This window comes from Anolis carolinensis, chromosome 6 (assembly GCF_035594765.1).
Source record: "Anolis carolinensis isolate JA03-04 chromosome 6, rAnoCar3.1.pri, whole genome shotgun sequence".
In the NCBI taxonomy this organism is placed as follows: domain Eukaryota; kingdom Metazoa; phylum Chordata; class Lepidosauria; order Squamata; family Dactyloidae; genus Anolis; species Anolis carolinensis.
In genome coordinates, this window is record NC_085846.1 from 782,174 (window position 1) to 809,589 (window position 27,416).

The 27,416-nt window shown below is 47.3% G+C and overlaps 1 protein-coding gene across 3 annotated transcripts; it reads left to right on the forward strand.

Moving 5' to 3' along the window:
• Nucleotides 1-12,904: 12,904 nt before the first annotated feature.
• Nucleotides 12,905-26,204, forward strand: serpine1 (serpin family E member 1). Of its 3 annotated transcripts, none has more exons than XM_062984093.1 (9): nucleotides 12,905-13,086; nucleotides 14,914-15,197; nucleotides 16,133-16,381; nucleotides 16,518-16,712; nucleotides 17,701-17,899; nucleotides 18,024-18,124; nucleotides 19,573-19,659; nucleotides 20,685-20,768; nucleotides 24,773-26,204. In XM_062984093.1, exons 2-9 carry the CDS (start codon nucleotides 14,915-14,917, stop codon nucleotides 24,808-24,810), a joined length of 1,236 nt encoding a protein of 411 aa, XP_062840163.1. In that variant the 5' UTR covers nucleotides 12,905-13,086; nucleotide 14,914; the 3' UTR covers nucleotides 24,811-26,204. The 3 variants fall into 3 exon arrangements, with proteins under 3 accessions (XP_062840163.1, XP_062840162.1, XP_062840161.1); XM_062984092.1 differs by lacking the exons at nucleotides 12,905-13,086; nucleotides 24,773-26,204 and adding exons at nucleotides 13,152-13,390; nucleotides 20,872-20,933; XM_062984091.1 differs by lacking the exon at nucleotides 12,905-13,086 and adding an exon at nucleotides 13,155-13,390.
• Nucleotides 26,205-27,416: the final 1,212 nt, after the last annotated feature.

A 27,416-nucleotide genomic window follows, 5' to 3' on the forward strand; every position in this document is an offset into this window, starting at 1 on the left:
CAGAGCAGACCATTAAGCATGGAATTGGCCGCTTGGTTGACATTTCATTCACACCTGAAGCAGGAAAGCCCGAATTATTCTGGGTGACAGCTCTCCTTTTGTTAATGAACTGGACTCATTCATAAAACAAATGCTTCCACAAGCTGACTCACCGGGTCTGACAAGGCTTGTCAGACACATATGTATATTTGCACCCTCGGAAGCTTCCTTGAGGTCTCAGCAGGGTCCTCGGCGTTTCCTTTTGACATATCAGGTCATTTGTCTATCTATAACAGTGATGGCCAACCTATGTCACGCGTGTCAGCACTGACACGCCTAGCCATTTTTGCTGACACACTGCCGCATGCAGATTGATTGGATGACTATGTCTTTTGTGGCCAAATTTGGTGTGATTTAGTCCAGTGGTTTTGTTGTTTACTCCATGGGAATTATGCACATTACATTTATATATATTATATCATTCTATTATTATTCTATTATTATTGTAGTATATTATCATATTATTACCATTATATTATTATTATATTATTCATTATTCATGACTACATTGAAACTAGAATAGAGAGAAATCAGCATGGAAACTGCAAGAGGTACCATTGTTGTACATGGAAATAAGGGTAGTAAATAGTTTTTTGATTTATTAAATACAGTTATATATTACAATTATACATTTTTGTTATTTAAACTATACATATTGCGAAATTATGTTTTTTTTTCCTCAAAGTGACACACCACCCAAGTCATGCTAGGTTTTTTGGTGAATTTTGACACACCAAATGCAAATGCTCGCCCATCATTGATCTATAATCTGCTCAGCAATTCATTGTTCTCGGCTTAGCCCGCCTCCTCGCCTCTGCTTGGTGAAGAAACGGAAGCGACAGGAGCTCTCTGATTGGACGAGAGTTTGCGCCGTTCCCTCAGGGACCAATCAGCGCACAGGTGGGCGGGGAAACGAGTAGCGCGAACTTCAAATCACGCCTCCCTGTCTTCTGTATTATAAAAGTTGATGATCTGTGTTGCATGATATGGCTTCCTGACGAAGAATCGCGGGTGTCATCCTTTTCAGCTGAACTGAATAAATCAACAACTCGGTGCTCTTTCTTCACATCTGCGGGTGAGATCATTGAGAACGGGGTAACCTTGATCTTTAGCGACTCCCCTCTTGACAGGGTCGTCGGACCTGAGCCGGGGAGAAGCTAGGGTTCCCTCCCCAAGGAAGGGAACCCCCAAATTCTAGCTCGATTTCACTTTCACACAGCTATATAACCCAGATTGCCAAGGCACATAATCCACAGTATCTGCTTTGAACTGGATTATCTTGAGTCCGCACTGCCATATAATCCAGTTCAGTGTGGATTTTATACAGCTGTGCATAAGGGGCCTCATATACAGTAGAGTCTCACTTATCCAACATAAACGGCAGAACGTTGGATAAGCGAATATGTTGGATAATAAGGAGAGATTAAGGAAAAGCCTATTAAACATCAAATTAGGTTATGATTTTACAAATTAAGCACCAAAACATCATGTTATACAACAAATTTGACAGAAAAAGTAGTTCAATACACAGTAATGCTATGTAGTAATTACTGTATTTACGAATTTAGCACCAAAATATCACGATGTATTGAAAACATTGACTACAAAAATGCGTTGGATAATCCAGAACGTTGGATAAGTGCGTGTTGGATAAGCGAGACTCTACTGTAATCCAGTTCTAAGCAGACAATATAAGATTATAAATATATAATAATTATTGTGGTATAATAAAACAGAACAATATAATCTCTAAAATCAGGATGGTAAATAAAGAGAAACACTCTGAAAACAGGGAAATTCCAGAAAGGAAACAACCAGAGTCAGGCTTCAAAGCGGCTCTTTGATTGAAGGTGCTACTCCAGCTCGCCAAACAAGGATTCCTCTAGGTATAACACCTCCCAACAAAGGATTGCCCCAGGGAGGAAGCAGCCAGACTTTGAAGCTGCAAGGCCATTAAATGCTAATCAAGGTGACTAATTGCAGCATTCATTCTTGCCGCACCGAGACTATTCATTGCTATTCAACCTGGCCAACCAAGGATTCCACAAGGTACAAAGTGGCCAGGCTTGCAAGCAGCAAGGCTAATCAGTGCTGTTCATCCTGGCCAACCAAGATTTCCCCTCGGTAGAAAGCACCCAGGCTTTGAAGCCATGAGGCTACTCTGTCCCATCCAACCTGGCCTAGCAAGGATGCCCAATGTAGAAAGCGGCCAGGCTTTTAAGCTGCAAGACTATTCAGTGCAGTTCAAGCTGGCCAAACAAGGATTCCCCTACTAAGGAAGTAGCCAGGCTTCAAAGCGGCTCTTTGATTGAAGGTGCTACTCCAGCTCGCCAAACAAGGATTCCTCTAGGTATAACACCTCCCAACAAAGGATTGCCCCAGGGAGGAAGCAGCCAGACTTTGAAGCTGCAAGGCCATTAAATGCTAATCAAGGTGACTAATTGCAGCATTCATTCTTGCCGCACCGAGACTATTCATTGCTATTCAACCTGGCCAACCAAGGATTCCACAAGGTACAAAGTGGCCAGGCTTGCAAGCAGCAAGGCTAATCAGTGCTGTTCATCCTGGCCAACCAAGATTTCCCCTCGGTAGAAAGCACCCAGGCTTTGAAGCCATGAGGCTACTCTGTCCCATCCAACCTGGCCTAGCAAGGATGCCCAATGTAGAAAGCGGCCAGGCTTTTAAGCTGCAAGACTATTCAGTGCAGTTCAAGCTGGCCAAACAAGGATTCCCCTACTAAGGAAGTAGCCAGGCTTCAAAGCGGCTCTTTGATTGAAGGCGTTACTCCAGCTCACCAAACAAGGATTCCTCTAGGCATAACACAGCCAGGCTTTGAAGCAGCAAGGCTATTCATTGCAATTCTAGCAGTCCCCCTCCAATATTTTCTGTTCTTCATCGGGGCTCTGTGTGCCAAGCCTGGTCCAATTCCATTGGTGGGGTTCAGAGTGCTTTTTGATTGTAGGTGAACTATAAATCCTAGCAACTACATATCCCAAATGTCAATATCAATTCTCCCCAAACTCCACCAGTATTCGAATTTGGGCACATTGGGTATGCATGCCAAGTTTGGTCAAGCTCCATTGTCAGCTGGGTTCACAGTGCTCTCTGGATGTTGGTGAACTGTAACTCCCAGAATCTAGGGTCCATCAACCCCAAACTCCTCAACAATGTTCCATTGGTCATGCGGGGTCTGTGTGACAAGTTTGGTCCAGATCCATTACTCGCCGGAGTTAACAGCACTCTCTGAAAGTGGGACCATCTTGAAAAATGCATACATGCATGCGTGCAAACATACTTACAAACTTTGACGACACACACACACAGAGTTTACTCCTCTAATGTGTTGTGGTAATCTCTGAGCGGTTAGACTCAATTTAACCCACTCTGGGGGAGATTTCACCAAAATCAGCAGAGTAGCAAAAGCAAAAGCTTTCAAATGCAGCAGTTACTTACAATGGCGAGCAAGAGAAGCCTTTTTAGGATTGCAATGAACTGCAGAGTCTCAGTAAAAGTTCAAAAAGTATTTATTCAGGTAAAAAGAACTCCATTGTAGATAGAAAGGCTTGGGAGCTGTCTAGATTACTCTAGACTGGTTTCTAAGGAAAAATAAGAAAGGAAAAATAACAAACATCGAAATAGTTACATCTTGCCAGGAGAGATGGAGGGATGCTTCTTGTTAGCTAGAAGAACAAAGGGAAAAGAGAGAACCAAAAATGGTTCCAACCGCATGGTCCAGTTTATTGGGGCCATAAAAGACATTCTGACCAATGGGAAGTTAGTGTCCCTGGAGATTCACATTTCTACTAACTTCAAAGTAAGGGATGTGGTGTAAACAGGATAGAGTGAAAGACAGTAAAGCCTGTCTAGGCATGCTTTGGAAACAGGGAAAGGATTCCCTCCATCTAACTCTATCATCTATCTAACTACATTTGGACTTGAGTAGTCCAGGATGATTTCCCAACATAATGAAGGCTAGTAAAACAACAGCAAACTACAGTCAATGCTTGTCTGCTGCTCTGAGGGAGAATCTCAGGCCCAACGTCCTTCCATTGCTGGCACAGAAGCAGAATGGCCATCCCAGCAGGCACGTGGGTGGCAGGAAGGCGGCCGGAGCGGATAGGGCTATGGGTCAGTTCCCCCACTGATAGCAGGGAAGGAGTTCCTCTGGGAAGTGGGGGCCCCATTGTCCCCTCAGTGTCGACCCATTGTTCCCGCCTTCCTGTGATGAAGCCCCCGGTCATTCTGCCTCCTCACTGTGGCCGGAGGGCATCTCCCTATCTTTGCTGAGCAGCCGCCGCTCCATTTCCTCCGCCATCCTCTTGCCTGGAACATGGCTGGAAATTCCCATGGCTCCTCCTCGCTTGTCCAGCCAGCCTCCAAGGGTCACGAGGGGCCTCCAGACCGACTCCTCATCCGTCTGCCTTGATTTGTGGCCTGGATCTCTTGCCAGGTTCCTCCTGATGTGGAAAGACATGCCATTCTCTTTTGAAGGGGTCGAAGGCAAAACAGAAGCAGTCTGTATTAGGTTTATACAGTAGAGTCTCACTTATCCAACATAAACGGGCCGCCAAATGTTGGATAAGCGAAAATGTTGGATAATAAGGAGGGATTAAGGAAAAGCCTATTAAACGTCAAATTCTGTTATGATTTTACAAATTGAGCAGCAAAAACACCATGTTTTACCTCTGGTTGTACCTCTAGTTTAAAAGCCACACTTATCCAAGCCTCTGGATTATCCAAGCCATTTTTGTAGTCAATGTTTTCAATATATCATGATATTTTGGTGCTAAATTCATAAATAAAGTAATTACAACATAACATTACTGCCTATTGAACTACATTTTCTGTCAAATTTGTTGTATAACATGATGTTTTGGTGCTTCATTTGTAAAATCATAACCTAATTTGATGTTTAATAGGCTTTTCCTTAATCTCTCCTTATTATCCAAGATATTTGCTTATCCAAGCTTCTGCCAGCCTGTTTAGCTTGGATAAGTGAGACTCTACTGTACCTTTGAACCTGTGCCACTGAATGCCTTTTGGGTGGGACTGATAGACATACAGCCATCAGTAGCCGGAAAGGCCATCCAAGCAATGCTCCCCTTTGCGTCTGCCTATTGATGCAAAGTTAGGTTTACACCAAAGACAAACTTAGGAGTAAGTTGGGTGCCGCACTGGATTTGCATTTTCGGCTGTCAGTCATAATGCCCAGCTGTGAAACAATTTTAAGCACAAATGTGAAACTATTTTGCTCATTGTTTTAGATGCAAATCTATTTTCCTGTTGCAGAATAAACATATTTGCCCATTGCAACATGAATGTTTGTGGTTGGGTGGGGCTGGTGTGTGTGTGTGTGTGTGTGTGTGTGTGTGTGTGTGTTTTCTGGCCATTTTAGCATATTTACTGTATTTTAATTCTGGTTTTTTTTACCACACTGTTACTATTTAATTGGTTTTTAAACTTTTGTATGGCTCTTTTTAAACTTGTCTGGTGTGGATTGTTGGCCGCCTTGAATCTCCCTCAGGGAGAAAAGTGGAGTATAAATGATGATGATGATGATGATGATGATGATGATGATGATGAACATGTTTTCTCTTTACTTCCAAACTTATTGCATTATAGGATACACTTGGGCATTAGGAATAGACGAAAGAAGGATGACCTTTGTGGGTCCAAAATGCTTATGGCCAAAAATAAAAATTCTTCTGAAGGGTCTCATGACTGAAGACTGACCCTGCTTGAAGGGGAGGTAGGGGGGGGTCCCAGAAAGGCCTGATCTGAGACCTTGACCTTTGCCCTTGACCTCTCCCTGCCAGTGAATCCTCCAGGCGGGTTCCCCGGCCCCTCCCCTCTTTCCATGACATACAGAAAGAGAGACACGCGCAGGGCACACACCCACCCAACCGCAAGTTGCGTAACCAGTTGCATAACCTTGAACCTCTCCAGGCCAGGAAAGGGTCAGCGAGAAGAGGGCAGGCACTTCTGGTTGCCCTTGGAAGACACCCCTGTTGTTGTTGTTGCTGTTGTTGTTGTTGCTGGCAGTCCCAGAGTTACAAACATCTGACTCCTGGTTAAGAACAGGGCTGAGACAACAGGAAGGGAGAGGAATCTGCCACTCAAAAGGAAGAGCAATCTACTTCTGGAAGAGTGATTATCCTGGGGGAAAAGGGTCTCCCATTAAGCTTTCTCTCCAATCTTTGTTTCCACAACAAGCCACATTTCCCAAAATCTAGTGATCATAGGGACAGGAAGTGAGGTGACATCTTCTGAAGTGGGGCACAGGCTGCAAGAGAAGTGTTGGCCCTGCCCCATGCCATTCAAAGCATGCATGCATGCATACACATGTGCACGTGCACACACATGTACACACACATATATATTCGGCTGGAGTTACACTTTTAAAATGTACCTGTTCTGACTTGTTTGTAACCCAGAAATTACCGCCGCCATCATCATCATCATCATCATCATCATCATCATCATCATCATCATCATCATCATGTGGTCTTGGGCCTCCTTCTTAGGACAAAGCAATTGAAGAAGGATATTGCCTCTAAGTTGGAAGGTGTCTGGTAGGGTTGTCCAAAAAATCGTTATGATTCTTATATCGGAAATATTTCGGATTGTTCTCGCTTTTTTAATCGAGTTCCGAGACATTGTCCCTGGGCGCAACTGGCAATGTAATTTGAACCATCATTGGCCCATTATCTAATTGTGTCTTAATGTTTCGTTAAATTCCACCACCACCCCCCCCCCATTTTTTAAATATATTTTAAAAATATATTTTTTATTTTTTTATTTTGTTTCTGCAACCTACCTTGAATGGGATCCTAGCGCAGCCTAAAATGGCTGCCGCTCCTGGGCCAATCAGACGCTTCCACAATGGATGCAAAGGTGGGGGCTAGCATCCTCTGCGTCCACGTGGAAGATCTCCATAAAAGCCCCCTGCGGAGCCCTGGCAAGCCATTCTGGGGTGGGTTTCCGAGCAGAGAGGGTGGTGCGCTGCGCAAGCAAACAAGGTGCCTGCATTGAGGGAGAGAGGGTGAAGTTCTGGCTGTAGAGAGAGACAGAGGGGTTTGGGTCTGGTAAGGGTTTGGGCTTTTGTTGCTAGTTCGAGAATGTGTAAATTTTTTGGGTAATAAATAATGCATTGGCTTGGGGCTTGTGGGATCTGGCAAAGAGTCCTTGCTTGAAAAAAGGCATTAGGCAATTTATAGTTTCCAAAGGACGTGGGCACTCCTGCCAAGGCATTGCTTGGCGTGTGCTGCGTTTCTAATCCAAAGTCTACACAAGTAGAAGAGGGACTTTCACAGTGATAAGAACCCAATTGAACAGGAATTAAGAGTTTCAAACCAGGAACAGGTTTCTTCAAATATTGAAAAATAGTGTATTATAAAAAGTTATGAAAATTTGCCAAAAATCATAGGAGACAGGAAACGTTCTGCAATTTGTTGAGCAAAGAGTGTTGAATGTGATCTCCCACTGTACCAAATTTGATGATAGCTCAAGAAATGAGGGTGGGAGAGCCCTGTAAAAGTCTCTCCTGGTTTCCTTTTTTTTTTGGCGATTGCGCATGCGCATCTGCCATTTTAGAAACATTTAGAATCATTACGAATTTTCGGAAATATCCGAAATTTTTGGGTGAAAAATTCGGAAATACTTTCTATATCGAAGCGCCGGCACCCCCTACTTTAGAAACAAGAATTGAAACATTGTTTCCATCGATTGGACAAGCCTAGTATCTGGGGAAGTGGGAGACTCAAAGGATCAAAGGCCTGGGGACAATCAATAATCCCTCTGAGGAGCGTCTTAAAGATCTGGGTCTGTTCAGCCTCCAGAAGAGAAGGTTGAGAGGAGGCTTTTGAATAACAATTAGCAGCACTAATTATTATTATGTATGCTGGAACTCAATTGACAGACCCAGTCTTTTAAACTCGGAATATGCCCATCTGTATTTTATAAGTGTTTTTATGAATATCTAATGTAATTTAATAACTTTTTAATTGATTCACAATGTATTGTACAATTTTATATATGTGTTTTATTGTAAGCCGCCCTGAGTCCCCGATTGGGTGAGAAGGGTGGGATATAAATATTGGAATAAATAAAAATAAATAAATAAGATATGAGAGCTATGTATACAAGTTCCACTCAGTGCACTTTGCCCAGCTCATTTTATGTTTTTATTGCTGTGTTTCTCAAGTGTTTTATAATGATTGTGATTTTTAAATGCCTTTTAAATTTATTTGTGTGTTTTTGTATTCAATATTATTGTATGTTGGTTTTATATCTGTAAGCCGCCCTGAGTCCCTCTGGGGAGATGGTGGCGGGGTACAACAATAATTATTATACAACAATTATACAACAATATACAATATTATACAATAATTATACAACAATTATTATTATTATTATTATTATTATTATTATTATTATTATTATTATTATTATTATTATTATATACAAAGGGTGCCATTAGGAGGAAGAGACGGGCTTTCTTTCTGCTGCCCTGGAAACTAGGACTCAATGGAGCCCTGGGTTCAAATGAAAAGAAGATCGTGTTGTCGAAGGCTTTCATGGCCAGGATCACAGGGTTGTTGTGTGTCTTTCGGGCTGTGTGGCCATGTTCCAGAAGCATTCTCTCCTGACGTTTCGCCCACATCTATGGCAGGCATCCTCAGAGGTTGTGAGGTATACCTCACAACCTCTGAGGATGCCTGCCATAGATGTGGGCGAAACGTCAGGAGAGAATGCTTCTGGAACATGGCCACACAGCCCGAAAGACACACAACAACCCTGAAAAGAAGATCCCACCTGAACATGAGGAAGAACTTCCTGACTGTGAGAAGAGCTGTCCAGCAGTGGAACTCTCTGCTTTGGGGTCTGCTGGAGGCTCCTTCCTTGGAGGCTTTTAAACAGAGGCTGTATGGTCATCTGTTGGGGGTTCTTTGATTGTGTTTTTCCTGCAAGGCAGGAGGTTGTACTAGAAGGCCCATGTGGTCTCTTCCAGCTCTAGGATTCTAAGGGCTCTTCCACACAACCATATAATCCAGAATGTCAAGGCAGATAATCCACAATAGCTGCTTCAAACTGGGTTGTCTGAGTCCACACTACCAGATAATCCAATTCAATGTGGATTTTATACAGCTGTGTGGAAGGGGCCAAAATTGCAGGAAAAGGGATTCTACCGAAATCTTCGGAAGAACTTTCTGGGGACGGAAACTTTTTGCAGTGGAATATGCTGCCTGGGAGTCTATTGGCATCTCCTTCTCCAGCAGTTTTTGACCAGTAGTGGCTGATGGCCATTTGCTGGGTATGCTTTGATGGTAGGGTTGGGCTGGATGGCCTTTGGGGACCCCTTCCAACTCTAGGATTCCTTGAAAGGCGAGGAAGAAGCCGCCTCCGTCAGTTGCGTGGGCTCCTCTGCGGGAGGCTGCCTTCCCAGTGACTCAGCCTTTCTTGCCCCTTTCCTTCCCATTCCTGAGTCACGTTGGGATCCATGTGCGGAGAGGGGGAACCTCAGGCTTTGTCATGAGTGTGTCTTGGTGAGCGTGACACCAGAGGAGAGGAATCCGGAGGAACCTCCCTGTGAGAGGCCGGCGTGCCAACAGCCAGGAGCCGTGGCCTCTGAGCATGTGCAGGGTCCTTTTCTTGGGACTTTTTAAAGCAGGGGGTGGGGTGGCAAGGGAGGGCATGCGCATGCACAGAGTGGGCTCCCAATGTGCAGCCTCTGCTTGGGAGAAGGCTCGGAGTCAAAGCTCAAACCATGGGTAGGGGTGCTGGAGGGCATGGCAGCGCTCTCCTTTATTTTCATCGTGGATTTTAATGCACTGCATGGTTTGGTTCCATTTCATATATTGGCCTGTTGTGGATTTGAAACGGAGCTGTTTCCTAATGTTATGAGCCACTCTGTATTTTGTTGGCAGAGAAAAGCAGGATAGAAATAAATATAATAATAATAATAATAATAATAATAATAATAATAATGACATGAGGGGAGGGGGCAGCAGAACCTGAGCTGCGCCTTGACCCTGCGGTGACCCTGCAGCCCAAAGCACCCCAACAGATGGCCACCCAGCTTCTGCTTAATGACTAATACTACTACTAATAATAATAAAAACAGAAGCAACTCCAGAGATCATCCGCTCCCACTCCCTTCTGCCATGCAGGAAAAGCACAGTCAAAGCACTCCCAACAGATGGCCATCCAGCTTTTGTAATAATAGTAGTAGTAATAATAATAATAATAATAATAATAATAATAATAATAGGCTGATAAGGAGAAGACCTGGCTCTGGCTCATGAATGGGACCCTGAAGAAGAAGACAGAAGGCCTGATCCTTGCAGCCCAGGAGCAAGACATCAGAACAAATGCAATTAAGGCCAAGATTGAAAAATCAGCTGTTGACCCAAAATGCAGACTGTGCAAGGAAGCTGACGAAACCATGGATCATATCCTCAGCTGCTGTAAGAAAATTGCACAGACAGACTACAAACAGAGGCACAACTGTGTGGCCCAAATGATCCATTGGAACTTAGGCCTCAAGTACCACCTCCCAGCAGCAAAGAACTGGTGGGATCACAAACCTGCAAAGGTCGTGGAAAATGGACACGCAAAGATACTGTGGGACTTCCTAATCCAGACTGACAAAGTTCTGGAACACAACACACCAGACATCACAGTTGTGGAAAAGAACAAGGCTTGGATAATTGATGTCGCCATCCCAGGTGACAATCGCATTGACGAAAAACAACAGGAAAAACTCAGCCGCTCTCAGGACCTCAAGATTGAACTTAAGAGACTCTGGCAGAAACCAGTGCAGGTGGTCCCGGTGGTGATGGGCACACTGGGTGCCGTGCCAAAAGATCTCAGCCGGCATTTGGAAACAACAGACATTGACAAAATCACGATCTGCCAACTGCAAAAGGCCACCCTGCTGGGATCTGTGCGCATCATCCGAAAATACATCACACAGTCCTAGACACTTGGGAAGTGTTCGACTTGTGGTTTTGTGATACGAAATCCAGCATATCTATCTTGTTTACTGTGTCATACAACATCGTTGTGTCAATATTATTATTAATAATAATAATATTCCAGTGGTGATGGGCACACTGGGCGCAGAGCCTAAAGACCTTGGCCGGCTCTTGAAAACCATCGGTGCTGACAAAATCACCTCGTCAGTTGCAAAAGGCCACCCTACATGGATCTGCACGCATTATTCGCGGATACATCACGCAGTCCTAGACACTTGGGAAGGGTCCCCTGTGATCCAAGACAGCAGCCAGCAGAGGGTCTGCTGTGGAACAACAACAACAACAATATGAGGGGAGGGGGGGTAGCAGGCCCCCAGCTGCACCTTGACCCCAGGGTGACCCAATGACGTCGCAGACAGACAGGCAGGCAGACGGAAAGACAGGCAGGCAGGCAGTCAGTCAGACAGACAGACAGAGAGGCAAACAGGCGCGGCTCCTGCGGGCTCAGTTTGCTCAGCGCAGACCCGCCCTCTGGGCGCGTGCAGAGCGCCTGCCTCCCTCCCTTTGCCCCCGCCCTCGGGGGCTTGACCTTCCCGGACCTCCCTTCCAGGCTTCCTTCGGCCTCGTCAGGCGGGGGGGGGGGGGATTCCCGGGTGTTGCTGGAACCCCGGAGGTCGCCGGGTTCCTCTCTCTCTCTCTCTCTCTCTCTCTCTCTCTCTCTCTCTCTCCCCGGAGCCAAGGCTGCCCCGCCGCTGAGTCAGGACTGGGGGGAGGAAAGGAAGGAGGCGACACCCCACCCCTTCAAGCACCCTTCAAGCACCCCCGACAGATGGCCCTCCAGCTTTTGTAATAACAATAACAGCTCCTGCCAACCTAGCAGTTCGAAAACATGCCAATGTGGGTAGATCAATAGGTACTGCTCCGGCGGGAAGGCAACGGCGCTCCATGCAGTCGTGCCAATGGCCACATGACCTTGGAGGAGTCTATGGACAACGCCGGCTCTTCGGCTTAGGAATGGATATGAGCACCAACCCCCAGAGTCAGATAAGACTGGACTTAATGTCAGGGGAAACCCTTACCTTTACGTATAGGAAATAATAATAGCAATGGGAGCAACCCCAGGGGCCATCCAGTTCTACCCCATTCTGCCTGACAAGAAAGGCACAATCAAAGCACTCCCAACAGATGGCCTTTGCAATAATAATTCTTATTTCCTTACTTATCGTATTAGAAGCGAACCGAGGGTATAGTTGTAATGTATTTGAAAACACAAACAAATACACCAACTCTCACTCCCCCAAAAAACCCTGGTTTACTCATGAATTTTAACTGGTTAACCAACTCCCCATGCTAAGTCTATGAGACGCAAAAAACTAAGAGTCCCTCCAGAACTGCAAGTACTATCTCAAGCAAATATTGACAGGCCTGTAGCGGGGGGGGGGGGGGGGGGGGGGGGGGCTGGCTACGGCCCTGGTAGTAGTAGTAGTAGTAGTAGTAGTAGTAGTAATATAATAATAATAATAATATTGGGAAGTGTTCGACTTGTGATTTTGTGATACGAAATCCAGCATGTCTATCTTGTTTGCTGTGTCATACAATAATACAACAACAACAATAATAATAGAAAGAAGGTACCCAGGGGCCATCCAGTCCAATCCCCTTCTGCCATGCAGGGAGAGCACAATCAAAGCACCCCCGGCAGATGGCCAGCCAGTTCATCCCTTTGAGGCCTGCGGGGGCGAGGGGCGGAAGCGCGGCCATGGCAACGAACGGAGGGGCCGGCGGCCTCTCCCCCCCCCCCCCCCCCCGTCTCGCCTGCTTCCCCGCGGGGCTCGTTGGCCTGTTGCTCATTCGAGGGGGGAGGGAGGGAGGGAGGGGGCGGCGGCGCCGGTGAGCTCATCGCGGCTTGCCCCCGAACTCCGTCCCTCCCTCCCTCCCTCCCTCCCTTCCGGTCCCGCGGCCCGAGGGGGGCAATAAAAGGGCGGAGGGGAGGCGGCGGCGGCGGCAGAAGCAGGACGAAGCCCGGCGCAGAGCAGAGACCTCATCCCCGAAAGGCGAAGCTGACTTCCGAGTAAGTCCTCCCCGCCCCCCCCCCCGCCCCCGGTCTCACTCCCAAGGAAGGCTGGGCCTCGTCGGGAGGCGCCCACACGTGTCCCGGCGCCCCTCCGCCCCCTCCTCTCGCGGGATCCGGGGCCTTTCGGGGCTTCTTCCTCGACAGATAGGGGCGAGGGGAGGGGGTCGCCTAGTGGATGGACTGGGTCCGGGTGGGCTTAGCTGGAGGCCGGGGGGGGGGGGGAAGGGAGGGAGGGAGCGGAGTGGTCATTCCTTTGGGATGTGTGGTCGAAGGCTTGCATGGCCGGCATCGCTGGGTTGCTGTAAGTTTTCCGGGCTGTCTGGCCGTGTTTACTTTAGTCTACTTTGGACTACTGTATTGTAAACATCTGTTTGTATGTATGGCATCCTAGAATGACAGAATTAGTCCAACCCTAATCTGCCATGGAGGGAAAGAGTGCTGACAGATGGCCACCCAGCCTCTGTTTCAAAGCCTCCAAGGAAGGAGCCTCCACCAGACCCCGAAGCAGAGCGTTCCACTGCTGAACAGCAATCTCTCACAGTCAGGAAGTTCTTCCTCCTGTTCAATTGGAATCTCCTTCCTGTCATTCTAATCCACTTTTTGCCCAAGCCCAGGCCCAGCCCCCTCCAATTGCTGATCTGCTCACCATATGCCTGGTTCTGGTTATTGAGGTCTGCTTTGATTCATTTTAGTGATGTTTTTATACTCTACTGTTTTTAATTGTTGAATTAGATTGTAATTGTTTATTATGTTTTTAAATGTGTTTTTAGTTTATTGATTCTGATGTTACTGGGTTTGGTCCCACTTGCAAGCCTCCCTGAGTCCTGCTGGGGAGATGCTGGTGGGGTATAAAAATAATAATAATAATAATAATAATAATAATAATAATAATAATAATAATAATAATAATAAAATTATTATTGTGTCCTAGTTTCCAGGGCAGCAGAAAACAAGCCTACTCCCTCTTCCTTGGGGAAATCTTTCGCATATTTGTCCATGGCTCCTCTCCTGTCTCCTCTCGACCTTCTCTTCTGCAGGCCAAACAGACCCAGTTCTATAAAACACTCCTCAGAGGGATTATTTTTGGTCTCCAGACCTTTGATCTTTTTAGTTGCCCTCTTCCTTTTTTGTATACTTTTGTTCTTTTCTTTCCTATGGCAATGGTATTTGGCTCCTCTGGGTCCTACTCTTCAGTTCCTTTGTGTTGTTGTCTTTTGTGAGTACTGTACACATGACAAGGAAGGACTTCCTGACCATAAGGAGAGCTGTTCAGCAGTGGAACTCTCTGCCTTGGGGTCTGATGGAAGCTCCTTCCTTGAAGGTTTTTAAGCAGAGTTTGTGTGGCTATCTGTCGGGGGGCTTTGATGGTGCTTTTCTAGAAGGGGGTTGGACTAGATGGCCCCTGGGGTCTCCTCCAACTCTTATTATTCTATGATTCTATGATACATTTCCCCATTGGTTTATTTATGTTTGAATAACAATTCCAGTATGTAACCACATTTGAAACATGTCCTGTTCCTGGTTTGTAAGTGTTATTTCCTCTTTCATTGTGCAATCTTTTCCTTTGAAAGTAGTTGTTCTGCTCCAGAAAGTTTGTTTTTGTGACACAAACTCTGTTGCATGAGTTGAGACTCTTGAGATTGAGCAACAATCACAACGTGTGCTCTGGCAGGAGGTCCTTCCCACAAAGACACAGTTTTTGCAGGTCAACCCACTTTCCCCATGTGTTTACGACAGAACCCATTAGGAAAGGGCATTGCTGACCCAGGAACAAACACCATGCCACACAGGCTTCAACCCTCCCTCCTCTCCTTTGCTCCACAGGATGCGACCTCCGACCCAGCTCCTGGCCTTGGCCTGGGCCTTCCTGCTGGCCTTGACCTGTGCGGCCCCCTCGGCCCCCTCCCCCCCAGTCCTGCGCTTGGGCCTCCGGACCACCGACTTGGGGGCCCGGCTCTTCCGTGAGGCGACGTCCGCGGCCTCCTCCCGGCACCGGAACCTGGCCTTCTCTCCCCCGGGCGTGGCCTCGGTGCTGGCCATGCTGCAGGCGGCGTCCGGCGGAGGGACCCGCAGCCAGATCGAGGCCGGCGCTGGTTTCCGGCTGCGAGGTGAGTGGAAAGAGGAAGTGGGAGGAGAAAGTAGAAGCTGGAAAGGCCCTTGGGAGCCCCAGAAAGGCCAGGGCCCTCTCAAGGGGGTTATGAGGTCCCTCCCCATTCCTCCGGAAGCAGGGAGTTCCCCTGATGACTCACCTTCCACTCCAAGGACAGTGGTCAGCAGTTGAACCTAATCCAGGCCAAGGAGAATTCCTGACCTGTGGGGCCCGCAGCATTGTGGGGGCCAGTGATTTGGATCCAAGGGGTGGGGCCACAGGCATGACCGGCCACCTCAAGGGAGAAGGACTCCAATTGGGTTTTCCTGCTTAACAGACGGGAGGCCCCTTGGGCTCCCCTCCAGCTTTAGGATTCCATGGTTCTGTTATTCTTAAGCAGAGGCTGGGTGGCTATCTGTCAGGTGGGATCTGATAGTATCCTCTTGCCGGGCAGAAGGAGATTGGGCTGGGTGGCGGATCCGACCCAACATAGCGGCCAATGTAAGCACCCGCTTGTGGCGCATTGTCCCCGGGGGCGCTGTTAAGGCACCCCTGCAGCGGTGGTGGCGGGGACCATCGGCTCCCTCCTCGCCGAACGCGAAAGGCCTCAGTTGAGACCTCGCGAGAAGAGCTAGGCCTCAGTTGAGGCCTTCTGCTTTCGGTGAGGAGGGAGCCAATGGTCCCCGCTGCCACCGCCACTGACAAAGGTATGTGCGGGGCATTGGGGGGTGCAATTTGGGGGGGGGGGGGCATGGCCACTAGGTTCGCCTACAAGGTGAAATTACCTAGGGCCGCTTCTGCTGGGTGGCCTTTGGTGTCCCCTCCAAACTCTTGGATTCAAAAGTCTCTCCCAGAGGCTTCTCCTCAGGCACCAGGCCTTTTGTGTCCCTCCCTTCCGGAGGGGCTTGACCCTGGCTTCCCTGGCTGACCTGCTCCCATTGCCCTCCCGTCCAGAGCGTGGGGTCCCCCGAGCCCTGCGGCAGCTGCAGAAGGCGCTGACGGAGCCCCGGCCAGAGGAAGAGGCGGAGGCGGTGACCGTGTCCACGGCAGATGCCCTCTTTGTCCAGCGGGACTTGGTCCTGAAGGCCGGGTTCCTGCCAAGCTTCCAGCGGGTCTTCCGCCAAGCGGTCAAGCAAGTGGACTTCATGGAGCCAGACCGTGCCCGCAGCATCATCAACGCCTGGGTGGAGAAGCACACTGAGGGTCAGTGGGGGAGAGGAGCCCCTCCGCCAGAGTGGGGGTGGGGGTCATGCCTCCTGGGTCTTCCTTCCTTCCAAGGGGGGGGGGGGCTTCCATGGGAGCCCTTCCTCAGCATCACCCCCTTCCTCCTCCTCCTCAGGCATGATCCAGGGCTTCCTGCGCGAAGGGCTGCTTGACCAGCTGACCCGGCTGCTGCTGGTGGACGCCATCCACTTCCAGGGCCAGTGGGCGCTGCCCTTCCCGGAGGCCTCCACCCGGCGGCGCCTCTTCCACAAGCTGGACGGCAGCACCGTCTCCGTCCCCATGATGCAGCAGACTGCCCGGTTCAACTACGGTGAGGAGCGGGCGGGAATGCGGGGTCAGGGGTCTCCCTTGGGATGCTGTGATCGGAACTGAGCTCCTTGGACATGTGCGGAGTAGCCTCAGGTGGGCTCATGGAAACCCAAAGGCCATCTAGTCCAGCCTAGTTAGCCCTGTTGTCTGCAGTGAGGAGTCCCCAGAATGACAGGTGGGATCAAATCCTTCTTACTGTCCCACAGATTGTGAGCACCCGCTTACAATCATGTGTCCTGCACTTCCCTCTCTCTGCTGGTCATCAGTTAAGCCACACTCTTGCTCCAGCCTTTTTCCAGCCCTGTCGGGCAGTTCAATATGCAGAAGGCACTCACACGGCAGCGGTTGGCAATCAAAGAGAGAGAACTGCCTCGTGGTCTCATGATTTATAGTCAACCCCTTATCAGTACTCCGCACCCTGGACATTACATCTTGACCGGAAGGTGCTTTACTCTCCAGGCATTCACTTCTTCATCTTCACCTTTTGTGATCTGGTGTTTCTTGGTGGCACATGCCTGAGGATGTTTTTCTCTTCATCCATCCATCCATCCATCCATTTATTTATTTATTTATTTAATTTATATACCGCCCTTCTCCCCCAGGCGGACCCAGAGCAGTCTTACATAATGGCAAGATTAATGCCACATATAATACAAAATATAGTAAAACAAACGATCGTAAAAACACACTTAAAAACCAATATCATACCCCATTTAAAACAGTAAAACACTGTGTGGCCATTACAACAGGGCCAGTAGCATTGGGCCAAAAGTCAGAGCCATTCTGTATTCAATTACACATTAATCCAGCGAATACATCAGATTATATCTCCTATATCTCCATATATATCTCCAGCAAGCCCTTGGGATCCCTTCCAGCTCTGCTGTCCTGCAGGCCTTATGCATCCAGGGGAGGGGGCCATCCATGGGGAGGGGGCCATAGGGCAAAGGCCTTGCTCCTGACCTCCTTTCCCCTCTCTACCTCCCCAGGCGAATTCTCCACCCCGGAGCACATGGAGTATGACGTCATTGAACTGCCCTACCAGGGGGAGGCCCTCAGCATGCTCATTGCAGCCCCCTTCGAGGTGGACGCCCCGCTCTCTGCCCTGACCGCCATCCTGAGTGCCCATCTGGTGGACCAATGGAAGAGCAACATGACGCGGGTCACCCGCCTCCTGGTCCTGCCCAAGTAGGTGCCCTCTGCCCGGGGGGAGGGGGAGAGGGGTGGGGGGCCAGGGATTTGGGGGCGTTGAGAGCCCCCCTCCATCCTTGTGCCCCCCCCTGATCTAGCCCTCCCCCCTCTCCCCAAACAGGTTCTCCTTGGAGAGCGAGCTGGACCTGAGGCGCCCCCTGGAGGCGCTGGGCATGACCGACATGTTTGACGCCCGCAAGGCCGACTTCAGCAGCCTCTCAGGTCAGTCCCGGCTTCGGAGGGGCTCCTGTCACACTCAAGGCATGCACAGGCGCTCAAAGTCAGAGCAAAGCTGCCTTCAAACACATGCAGAGTTCCTGCCCCGCCTTGGCCTGGCCTTGCTGTGCAGCTGCTTGAAAGGGCTTTTTAGAGCCCTTTCAGGATCCAGTTTTTGTTCAGCCTTATGAGAACTTGATGAAGTTACTTTCCTAGACGATGTCTGAAGAGCTGTGCACAGCCTACCTATCAGAGCCGGTCCAACAATAAGGCAAATTAAGTGGTCGCTTCAGGCGCAAAACACATGGGGGCGCAGTCGAGACTGCTTTCTCTGTCGATTTGTTGTAAAACATGATGTTTTGGTGCTTAATTTGTAAAATCATAATTAATTGGATGCTTAATAGGCTTTTCCTTAATCCCTCCTCATTATCCAACATTTTCACTTATCCAACGCTTTTATTTTTCAGTGATTGGTTTGCGGGGGGGGGGGGGGACCAAAATTCTGTTCGCCTACACTTGAAAAATACCTAGGGCCAGCTCTGCTGCCTATCATAATCAAGGTCTCCCTTGACAGCAGTTGATATCTGTATCGATGCAGACAGCAAAAGCAAAGCACACACTACAGAGTTCTCCGGACAGGGAGATTATAGTTACATGATATAAAAGGGCAATGCACTTTGAAATTTGGCAAGGTGCAGCATTCATTGGCTAATGCAATTCTGCGCCTGAGTGGTCATTGGTGCACTAACCAAAATATTGCATTGCTGTGTTTTCATGCCTTCTCTTGGGAAACAGCCTTGATCCTCATCCCTTGTGTCTCTGTGGCTGGACCTCCACTGCCCTCTACCCCAGGCCCTGATCCCAGATCATCTGGCAGTGTAGACTCATATAATAATGTTTGCCATGTGTTTAGTCTCTGTTTTCTGTATTTTATAGAAATAAGCTTTAATATGTGGATTTGTAGTATTTTTACAATGTTCATGTATTTCAAATATTCTGTAACCCACCACAGGGAAAGGTGGGTAAAAATAATATTATTATTATTGTTGTTGTTGTTGTTACTAATCAAGTTCAAAGCAGATAATCTGGGATCAGATCCTGGGATTTAGGGCAGTGTAGATCCATCCTTATTCCTTTCAAATCCCCAACTCTTTTCAGTCCAGGTGCAAACAGCCTGTTCCTGCTTTCCTAATATTGCAGCAGCACTCTGACTCCCATCTATCAGAATCTGGCAAAATAGTATGCATATAAAGCCCTAAACTTCACTCTATGTCCCATAACACAACCATTGCATGCCCTTGATGGTGATGACAGACTGCAGAGTCCCTGCCCCTGCTGCTGCTGTGCTTAACCCCTGCCTCCCTTGATGGTGATGACCCCCTGCCATCAAAGCACCCCCAACAGATGGCCATCCCGCCCCTGTTGGCATGCTCATGGCTGTTCCTTCCTTACAGATGAGGAGCCCCTCTTTGTGGCCCAGGCCTTGCAGAAGGTGAAGATCGAGGTGAACGAGAGCGGGACCAAGGCCTCTGCCGCCACAGGTGGGTCCCCATGGGCCTTTGGCGGGGAGGGTGGCAGGGACGGGGGGGGCGGGTTTGGCTCCCTTTGCTGGACGGGAGCCTTCTGTTGTGGTAATCTCTGAGCGGTTAGACTCAATTTAACCCTCTCTGGGGGAGATTCCACCAAAAATCAGAGTAGCAAAAGCAAAGCTTTTAAATTCAGCAGTTACTTACACGCGGTGAACAAGAGAAGCCTTTGACCATTTAGGATTGCAATGGACTGCAGAGTCTCAGTAAAAGTTCAAAAAGTATTTATTCAGGTAAAAATAACTCCATTGTAGATAGAAAGGCTTGGGAGCTGTCTAGTCTAGTCTAGACTGGCTTCTAAGGAAAAATAAGAAAGGAAAAATAACAAACATCTAAATAGTTACATCTTGCCAGGAGAGACAGCAAGATGCTTCTTGTTAGCTAGAAGAACAAAGGGAGAAGAGAGAACCAAAATGGTTCCAACCTCATGGTCCAGTTTATTGGGGCCATAAAACATTCTAACCAATGAGAAGTTAGTGTCCCTAAAGATTCAAATTTCTACTAACTTCAAAGTAAGGGATGTGACATAAACAGGATAGAGTGAAACACAGTAAAGCCTGTCTAGGCATGCTTTGGAAACAGGGAAAGGATCCCCTCAATCTAACTCTATCCTCTATCTCACTACATCTAGACTTGAGTAGTCCAGGATGATTCCCAACACCTTCCAGGCCCTCATCCCACCCCAAAAGAAGCTCAACCTGGCTCTGTATCCAGGCCTCCAAAGAGAGAGAGAGCATCACCCCCTCTGAAGCAGTCTGCAATCCCCTAGTATAGAATCCTAAGAGCCCCCCCCCCCCCCCACACACACACACACACAGTCATGAGTCCCATTCTGCACAACTGAAGCACTCATGAAAGGGGCCAATTCATCCTCTGTTTGGATCCCTTGGGACAGGCTCTGGGCTCCAGGGCAATACAAACAAGTTGCTTTACGCACCCTTCCGAGATACTAAACGTCTCCCTTCTCTTCCGCTGCGCAGCCGCCATCGTCTATTCCCGAATGGCTCCCCTGGAGATGGTCCTGGACAGGCCCTTCCTCTTCCTGGTGCGGCACAACCCCACAGGTACGCGGTGGTGGGTAGAGGGTGGACGGGTGGGTGTCTTGCATTTGCAATGTGTGCTGGGGAAAACACTTCATTTTCATTCCATCTTGTCTCTATGCATCAGCTGGAGGCCCCTATCCGCAATAACATGCTATGCTAGTTTTATATATATGTATATATATGTATGTGTGTGTGTGTGTGTATATATATATATACACACACACATATATATGTGTGTGTTTATATATAAATATATATATACAATATAATTTACAATAATATGTAATAATTATAACATATTGTATATACATATAATATTCATAATATATTGTAATACGATATAATACTAATAATACAATATAGTAATATTAATTATATATCATATTTTACATGTAATATTACTAATAATATTACAATATGTTGATACAGTACAATATAGTAATTTGTTACCAGTATTATACTATACTAATATAATATTGTATGTAAATTTAATTTGTAAGCCGCTCTGAGTCCCCTTCGGGGTGAGAAGGGCGGCATATAAATGTAGCAAATAAATAAATAAATAAATTTTCTTGTATGGCAATAAAGTTATTCTATTCTTGGTGCGGCACAACCCCACAGGTAAGCCGAGAGCCTGGCTTTCTGCCTTGGGAGGGGGATGTCTGGCCTTGTGCCCCTTCCTTGCAGAACACGAAAGCCCTTCAAAGGCCAAATAAGGCAACCGGTTGGGGCGGTTTGGGTGTGCCTTACCTGCCAGAAAGCAACATAGCGCTGCCCCCTGTTGATGAAATGGTAGAGTCATGTGTATTAGGAAAAATCATCCTCAAGGCATGTGTTACTGGAACCACCAGGTCATCAAAGGGTTAAGATGGTGCCTGGGTGAGTGCCAGACATGCCAGGCTGAGGCACCTGCCCGTCAAGGGTTATGTCATTTCCGGAGGTGTCAACTGCTGATAAGGGTCTGATATAAGCTGGGACCATGTGGTCGCTTATCTCTCTTTCATTATCAGTCTCCTGCTGTGAATATCTGAGTGAGTAACTTGCAATTTAAGTGTTGTCAAAGGCTTTCATGGCTGGAATCATAGGATTGTTGTGTGTTTTCCGGGCTGCCTGGCCATGTTCCAGAAGTATTCTCTCCTGACATTTTGCCCACATCTGTGGCCAGGCCTGTAGCAAGGGGGTTTTTTTAGGGGTTCAACCCCCCCCCTGAAATTTTTCAAGTTATAAAAAAAATCTCGTTTACTCATGAATTTTAACTAGTTAACCAAATCCCCATGCTAAGTCTATGAGATGCAAAGCATTAAGAGTCCCTCCAGGCACGATCTCAAGCAGATATTGACAGGTTTGTAGCGGGGAGGGGTATGTGCTAGGGGTTCAACCACCCCTGAAATTTTCAAAACCCCTCCCAAAATTTTTTTCTGGCTACGGCCCTGTCTGTGGCAGGCATCCTCAGAGGTTGTGAGGTATGTTGGAATAATAATAATAACAACAACAACAACTTTATTTATACCCTGCCACCCTCTCCCTGCAGGGATTCGGGGCAGCTTACAATGAGAAAATGACAACATAGCATACAATACACATGATCCACTAAAACAATGAGATTTAAAAACAATGCAATACAAGATAAAAACAACGTAATAGTTACTTTAAAAACCGGAACATCAAATTGTTCTTCATAGCAGAGGGTGACTAACACATCAGTCCACCAGGTCCAAGAATAGAATCAAAATGAGTAAAGAAGGAACAATTTCACTTAAAGTGCTTTAGCATGTAGAGTAAGAAGCAAGATAAAGAGCCATTAAGGTTGTAAACATAGAGTCAGATGGGCTATTTATTCAAAGTAGGTAAGGGAAGTTTATACATCTGTGTACGGTCCAGGGTGGGAGAAAGAACTCATGTCCGGAATCCAGACATGAACCAATCAGGGGCAGCTAACGACTCTGAATAAAGAATTCTCCCAGACAAGAAGAAGCCAGGCCTTGAGGCCACAGGGCCATCAAATGCTAATCAAGGTGATTAATTACAACATCCACGCCTATTCCAACAGACAAGAGTTCTTTCTCCCACCCTGGACCTTCCACAGATATATAAACCCCACTTGCTTAGTTTTCCAATATACTTCCAACCTTTGAGGATGCCTGTCACAGATGTGGGCAAAACGTCAGGAGAGAATATTTCTGGAACATGGCCACACAGCCCGGAAAACACACAACCCGTGTAATTTAAGTCACTGAACCACCGGGCAGGGCTGAAGGCTGTGGCACTGGGAGCTTAAAAGAGCAGAAGGGAGGGAAAGAGCGTCGGTTTTTGGGGGCCTCCTCCCTCCACGCCCCCTGTTGGCTGGCACTAGAACGGCAGTGTCCGGGCTTCTGCTGGGTTTTTTGAGGAGGGGGAAAGGGAGCTATTCTCAGGGGGTTGTCGAAGGCTTTCATGGCCGGGATCACAGGATTGTTGTGTCTTTCGGGCTGCGTGGCCATGTTCCAGAAGTATTCTCTCCTGACGTTTCGCCCACATCTATGGTAGGCATCCTCAGAGGTTGTGAGGTATGGAGAAACTAAGGCAAGGCAAGGAAAAAATATCTATCTGTGGAGAGTCCAGAGTGTGGCAAGAGTCCTTTGTCAGTGGGAAGCCAGCATTAATGTTTCAGTTAATCACCCTAATTAGCATCGGAAAGGTTTTTGTCTCTTGCCTGGGGGTTTTGTCTCTTGCCTTTGTTCAGTCAATAGCCGTCCTTGGGGCTCCTCTGCCTTCAGAGTGTTGGTTCCAACACTCTGAACATGGTTCCAACATGGGAACCAACACTCTGAAGGCAGAGGAGCCCCAAGGACGGCTGTTGACTGAACAAAGGACCCCCCAGGCAAGAGACAAAAACCTTTCCAATGCGGTTGGTGGGGACACGAGACAGGGCCTTCTCTGTGGTGGCCCCCCGACTCTGGAACACCCTCCCCAAGGATCTCAGACAGGCCCCGACATTGGCAGTCTTCAGAAAGAACTTGAAGACCTGGCTGTTCCAATGTGCCTTCCCAGATTAATAGGAAATCTCCAACACCAAGTCCCATCAGCACTTTATTAGAACTAAGATCGTATATCGCACTCTGCACTTGCCCTAGAAGCCTTATATATCACCGGTCACATCAGCACTTTTAATCTTGTACCCATTACTCTGGCCCGGCCCAGTTTTATTGTGTTGTAGCGTATTGTTTATTGCTTGTTGTTTATACTGTTTTAATTGCTCTTAATTTGCCTTTTGTTTTGTATTGTTATATTGTGTGTTGAGGCCTTGGCCTTTGTAAGCCGCATCGAGTCCTTCGGGAGATGCTAGCGGGGTACAAATAAAGTTTAATAATAATAATACTAATAATTATTATTATTATTATTATTATTATTAGTATTATTATTATTATTACAAAGACTCTGGCAGAAACGAGTACAGGTGGTCCCGGTGGTGATGGGCACACTGGGTGCTGTGCCAAAAGATCTCAGCCGGCATTTGGAAACAATAGACATTGACAAAATCACCATCTGCCAACTGCAAAAGGCCACCCTACTGGGATCTGCATGCATCATCCGAAAATACATCACACAGTCCTAGACACTTGGGAAGTGTTCGACTTGTGGTTTTGCGAAACGAAATCCAGCATATCTATCTTGTTTGCTGTGCCATACAACGTCGTTGTGTTGATAATAATAATAATTAGGGTGATTAACTGAAACATTAATGCTGGCTTCCCAGTGACAAAGGACTCTTGCCACACCCTGGACTCTCCACAGATAGATATTTTTTCCTTGCCTTGCCTAATTTGTCCATACCTCACAACCTCTGAGGATGTCAGCCATAGATGTGGGCGAAACGTCAGGAGAGAATACTTCTGGAACATGGCCACACAGCCCGAAAGACATACAACAACCCTATTCTCGGGGGAGTTGTGCCGTGAGCCCCTGTGATCTGGAGGGCCTCTTGACCCCTTCCTGGCACATCCTGAAACCACTCCTTTCTTCCTTCCTTCCTTCCTTCCTTGCAGGCACGGTGCTCTTCATGGGGCAAGTGATGGAGCCCTGAGGGACCCCAATGCCTTGGCATCTCGCACTTGGAGGACCTCCCCCCTTTCCTCAAACTGGATCCCGTCCTGGCCTCCCACCTGGCTGCTCAACCGTGAAGCCGGAGTTCGTCCATTGCCTCTGAACTTCTGTACCCCACCAGAGCCTTCCTTGCACTACACTAGCAACCAGGCCTGTAGCAAGGGGGGGGGGGGGTTTAGGGGTTCAAACCCCCCCAAAATTTTTCAAGTTATAAAAAAAACCTGGTTTACTCATGAATTTTAACTGGTTAACCAAATCCCCATGCTAAGTCTATGAGACGCAAAACATTAAGAGTCCCTCCAGGCACTACTATCTCAAGCAGAAATTGACAGGTTTGTAGCGGGGAGAGGTATGTGCTAGGGGTTCAACCCCCCCCCCCCCCGAAATTTTCAAAACCCCTCCCGAATTTTTTTTCTGGCTACGGCCCTGCTAGCAACACAAAATACCCTTTTAGGAGCAGCAGTATCCACTGAAATACCCCCCCTGCAAAGCCTTTTGACTATTAAGGGGGTGAGGCACTGCTGTTCGAGGCAAAAACAAACTGCTGGGTGAATCAGGCCTGGCACCGGAGCCAGAGACTATAGCAATGTTTACATGGAGCAGGCCAGGCATCTGTCCGTCCAGCTCCATCCTTTTGTGTGTTTCTGCCCATGTGACTCGAGGGCGGTGTGATTCCCCTTTTGGGGAGGGGCTTCCTGTTCTCTTGCTGGAAATAAACAAATGGGGTGGGGGCTGGGGGGGAGGGATTGTCTCCACCTGCACCTTGAGGGAAAAAACAGCAGGAAGCCATCTCTGACAATGAGTCATCTGTTTGCACTGCGTGCCAGATACATCTTGAGTTGGGTGTGTGTATGTATGAGTGTGAGTGTGAGTGACAGGAGCGGGGTACCCATGCCTATATTGACTGGACCTTATTGCAGAAGTGGGTTTTGCTTGCAAAGAAGGGCTCCGGCTACAACCCCCATGTTTTGCTGTGATGACTCAACAATGTTGTTATGAGGCCGAGCACTTTGTCCTTTTTTCTGGCAGCTTTGAAGGCCTAGAAGAGTTTCTAGTTAATGATGGAATGGCACCAGAATTGCTGAGCCAAGCACTAAGGGGGGGGGGGGTGTTGGACGATGCCAGCCTTCAGCCCTCCCTCCAGGTGTTTTGGACTGCAACTCCCACAATTCCTAACCGCCGGTAGGCGGTTAGGAATTGTGGGAGTTGCAGTCCAAAACACCTGGAGGGCCCAAGTTCCAGCCTCACGAATCAATATTTATAAAAAATTCTATACGGAGATGTGGTTATTTTTTCACTTTTATGCCAAAGCTGTACAGAAATATGGTTTTATATTTGTATACGTGGATGAATAAATATATGGATCTATTTCTACATCGGACTGTTGTCTTGCATTTGGCCTCTGGCAGGAAATAAAACTCCGTTATGACTCTATTTATGTATGCCCCGCTTTATCTCCCCAAATGTCTTTATCTCCCCCGGGGAGAAGAGCGGTATATAAAATAAACTAGCTGTGCCCGGCCACGCGTTGCTGTGGCAAAATGGTGGTGGTATTGGTTAAAAATTGTTGTGTAATTTTTATTTGACGTTATTTGCATTTTTTAAAAAATTAATTTTATTGTAAGTTATATTTTTATTTATTATATTTTATTATTTTCTTGTATTATTTTTAGTTATTTTCTGTTATTATAGTATTTTATTGTATTAATTTTTTAGTGTTTTTTATTATTTTTTATTGGGTTGCTAGGAGACCAAGTTGGAGGAGCTTAGCCTTCTAACTGGCAGCAATTGGATAAAAGCAATTATTCCTCTCTCTCTAATTAGGACTTTTTCTTTTCTTTTTGTTGTATCAACCTAGAGGCGTGGATGATGGGTTGTGTTGTCAAATTTCAAGGTTGGGGGGCCGGTAGTTTTGTTGTTTTGTGGGTCGCCGTGATGCCGTCACTCTTTTATATATATAGATAAATGAGTGAATTTATTTATTTATTTATTTACAGTATTTATATCCCACCCTTCTTTCTCACCCCGAAGCGGACTCAGGGTGGATCACATTATGTACATATAGGGCAAACATTCAATGCCCATAAACACATCAAACCGAGACAGAGACAGACAGACAGACAGACCGACGCAGAGGCAATTTAACCTTCTCCTGAGGGGATGTTCGATTCTGGCCACAGGGGGGAGCAGCTGCTTCATCATCCATACTGACGGCACTTCCTCATTCCAAGCCGTAAATTAGTTAAACTTGCCTCCCCACTTTTATAAGTGGTACCTTATTTCCTACTTGATAGATGCAACTATCTTTCGGGTTGCTAGGTCAGCAATGAGCAGGGGCTATATTTTATTTTTAATTGACGGGTGCTCACCCCGCCACAGGCTGGCCTCGAACTCATGACCTCATGGTCAGAGTCATTTACTGCAGCAGCTGCTTACCAGCCTGCGCCACAGCCCGGCCCCATAATATAGCAGCTCGACATAAAAGCATTAGTATACAATTTTAACATATACAAATATAGAGACTTCAAAACAGAATGAAACATAAACAGCACTTTAAAAATTCAGTTAAAATCCATCAAGTATCAC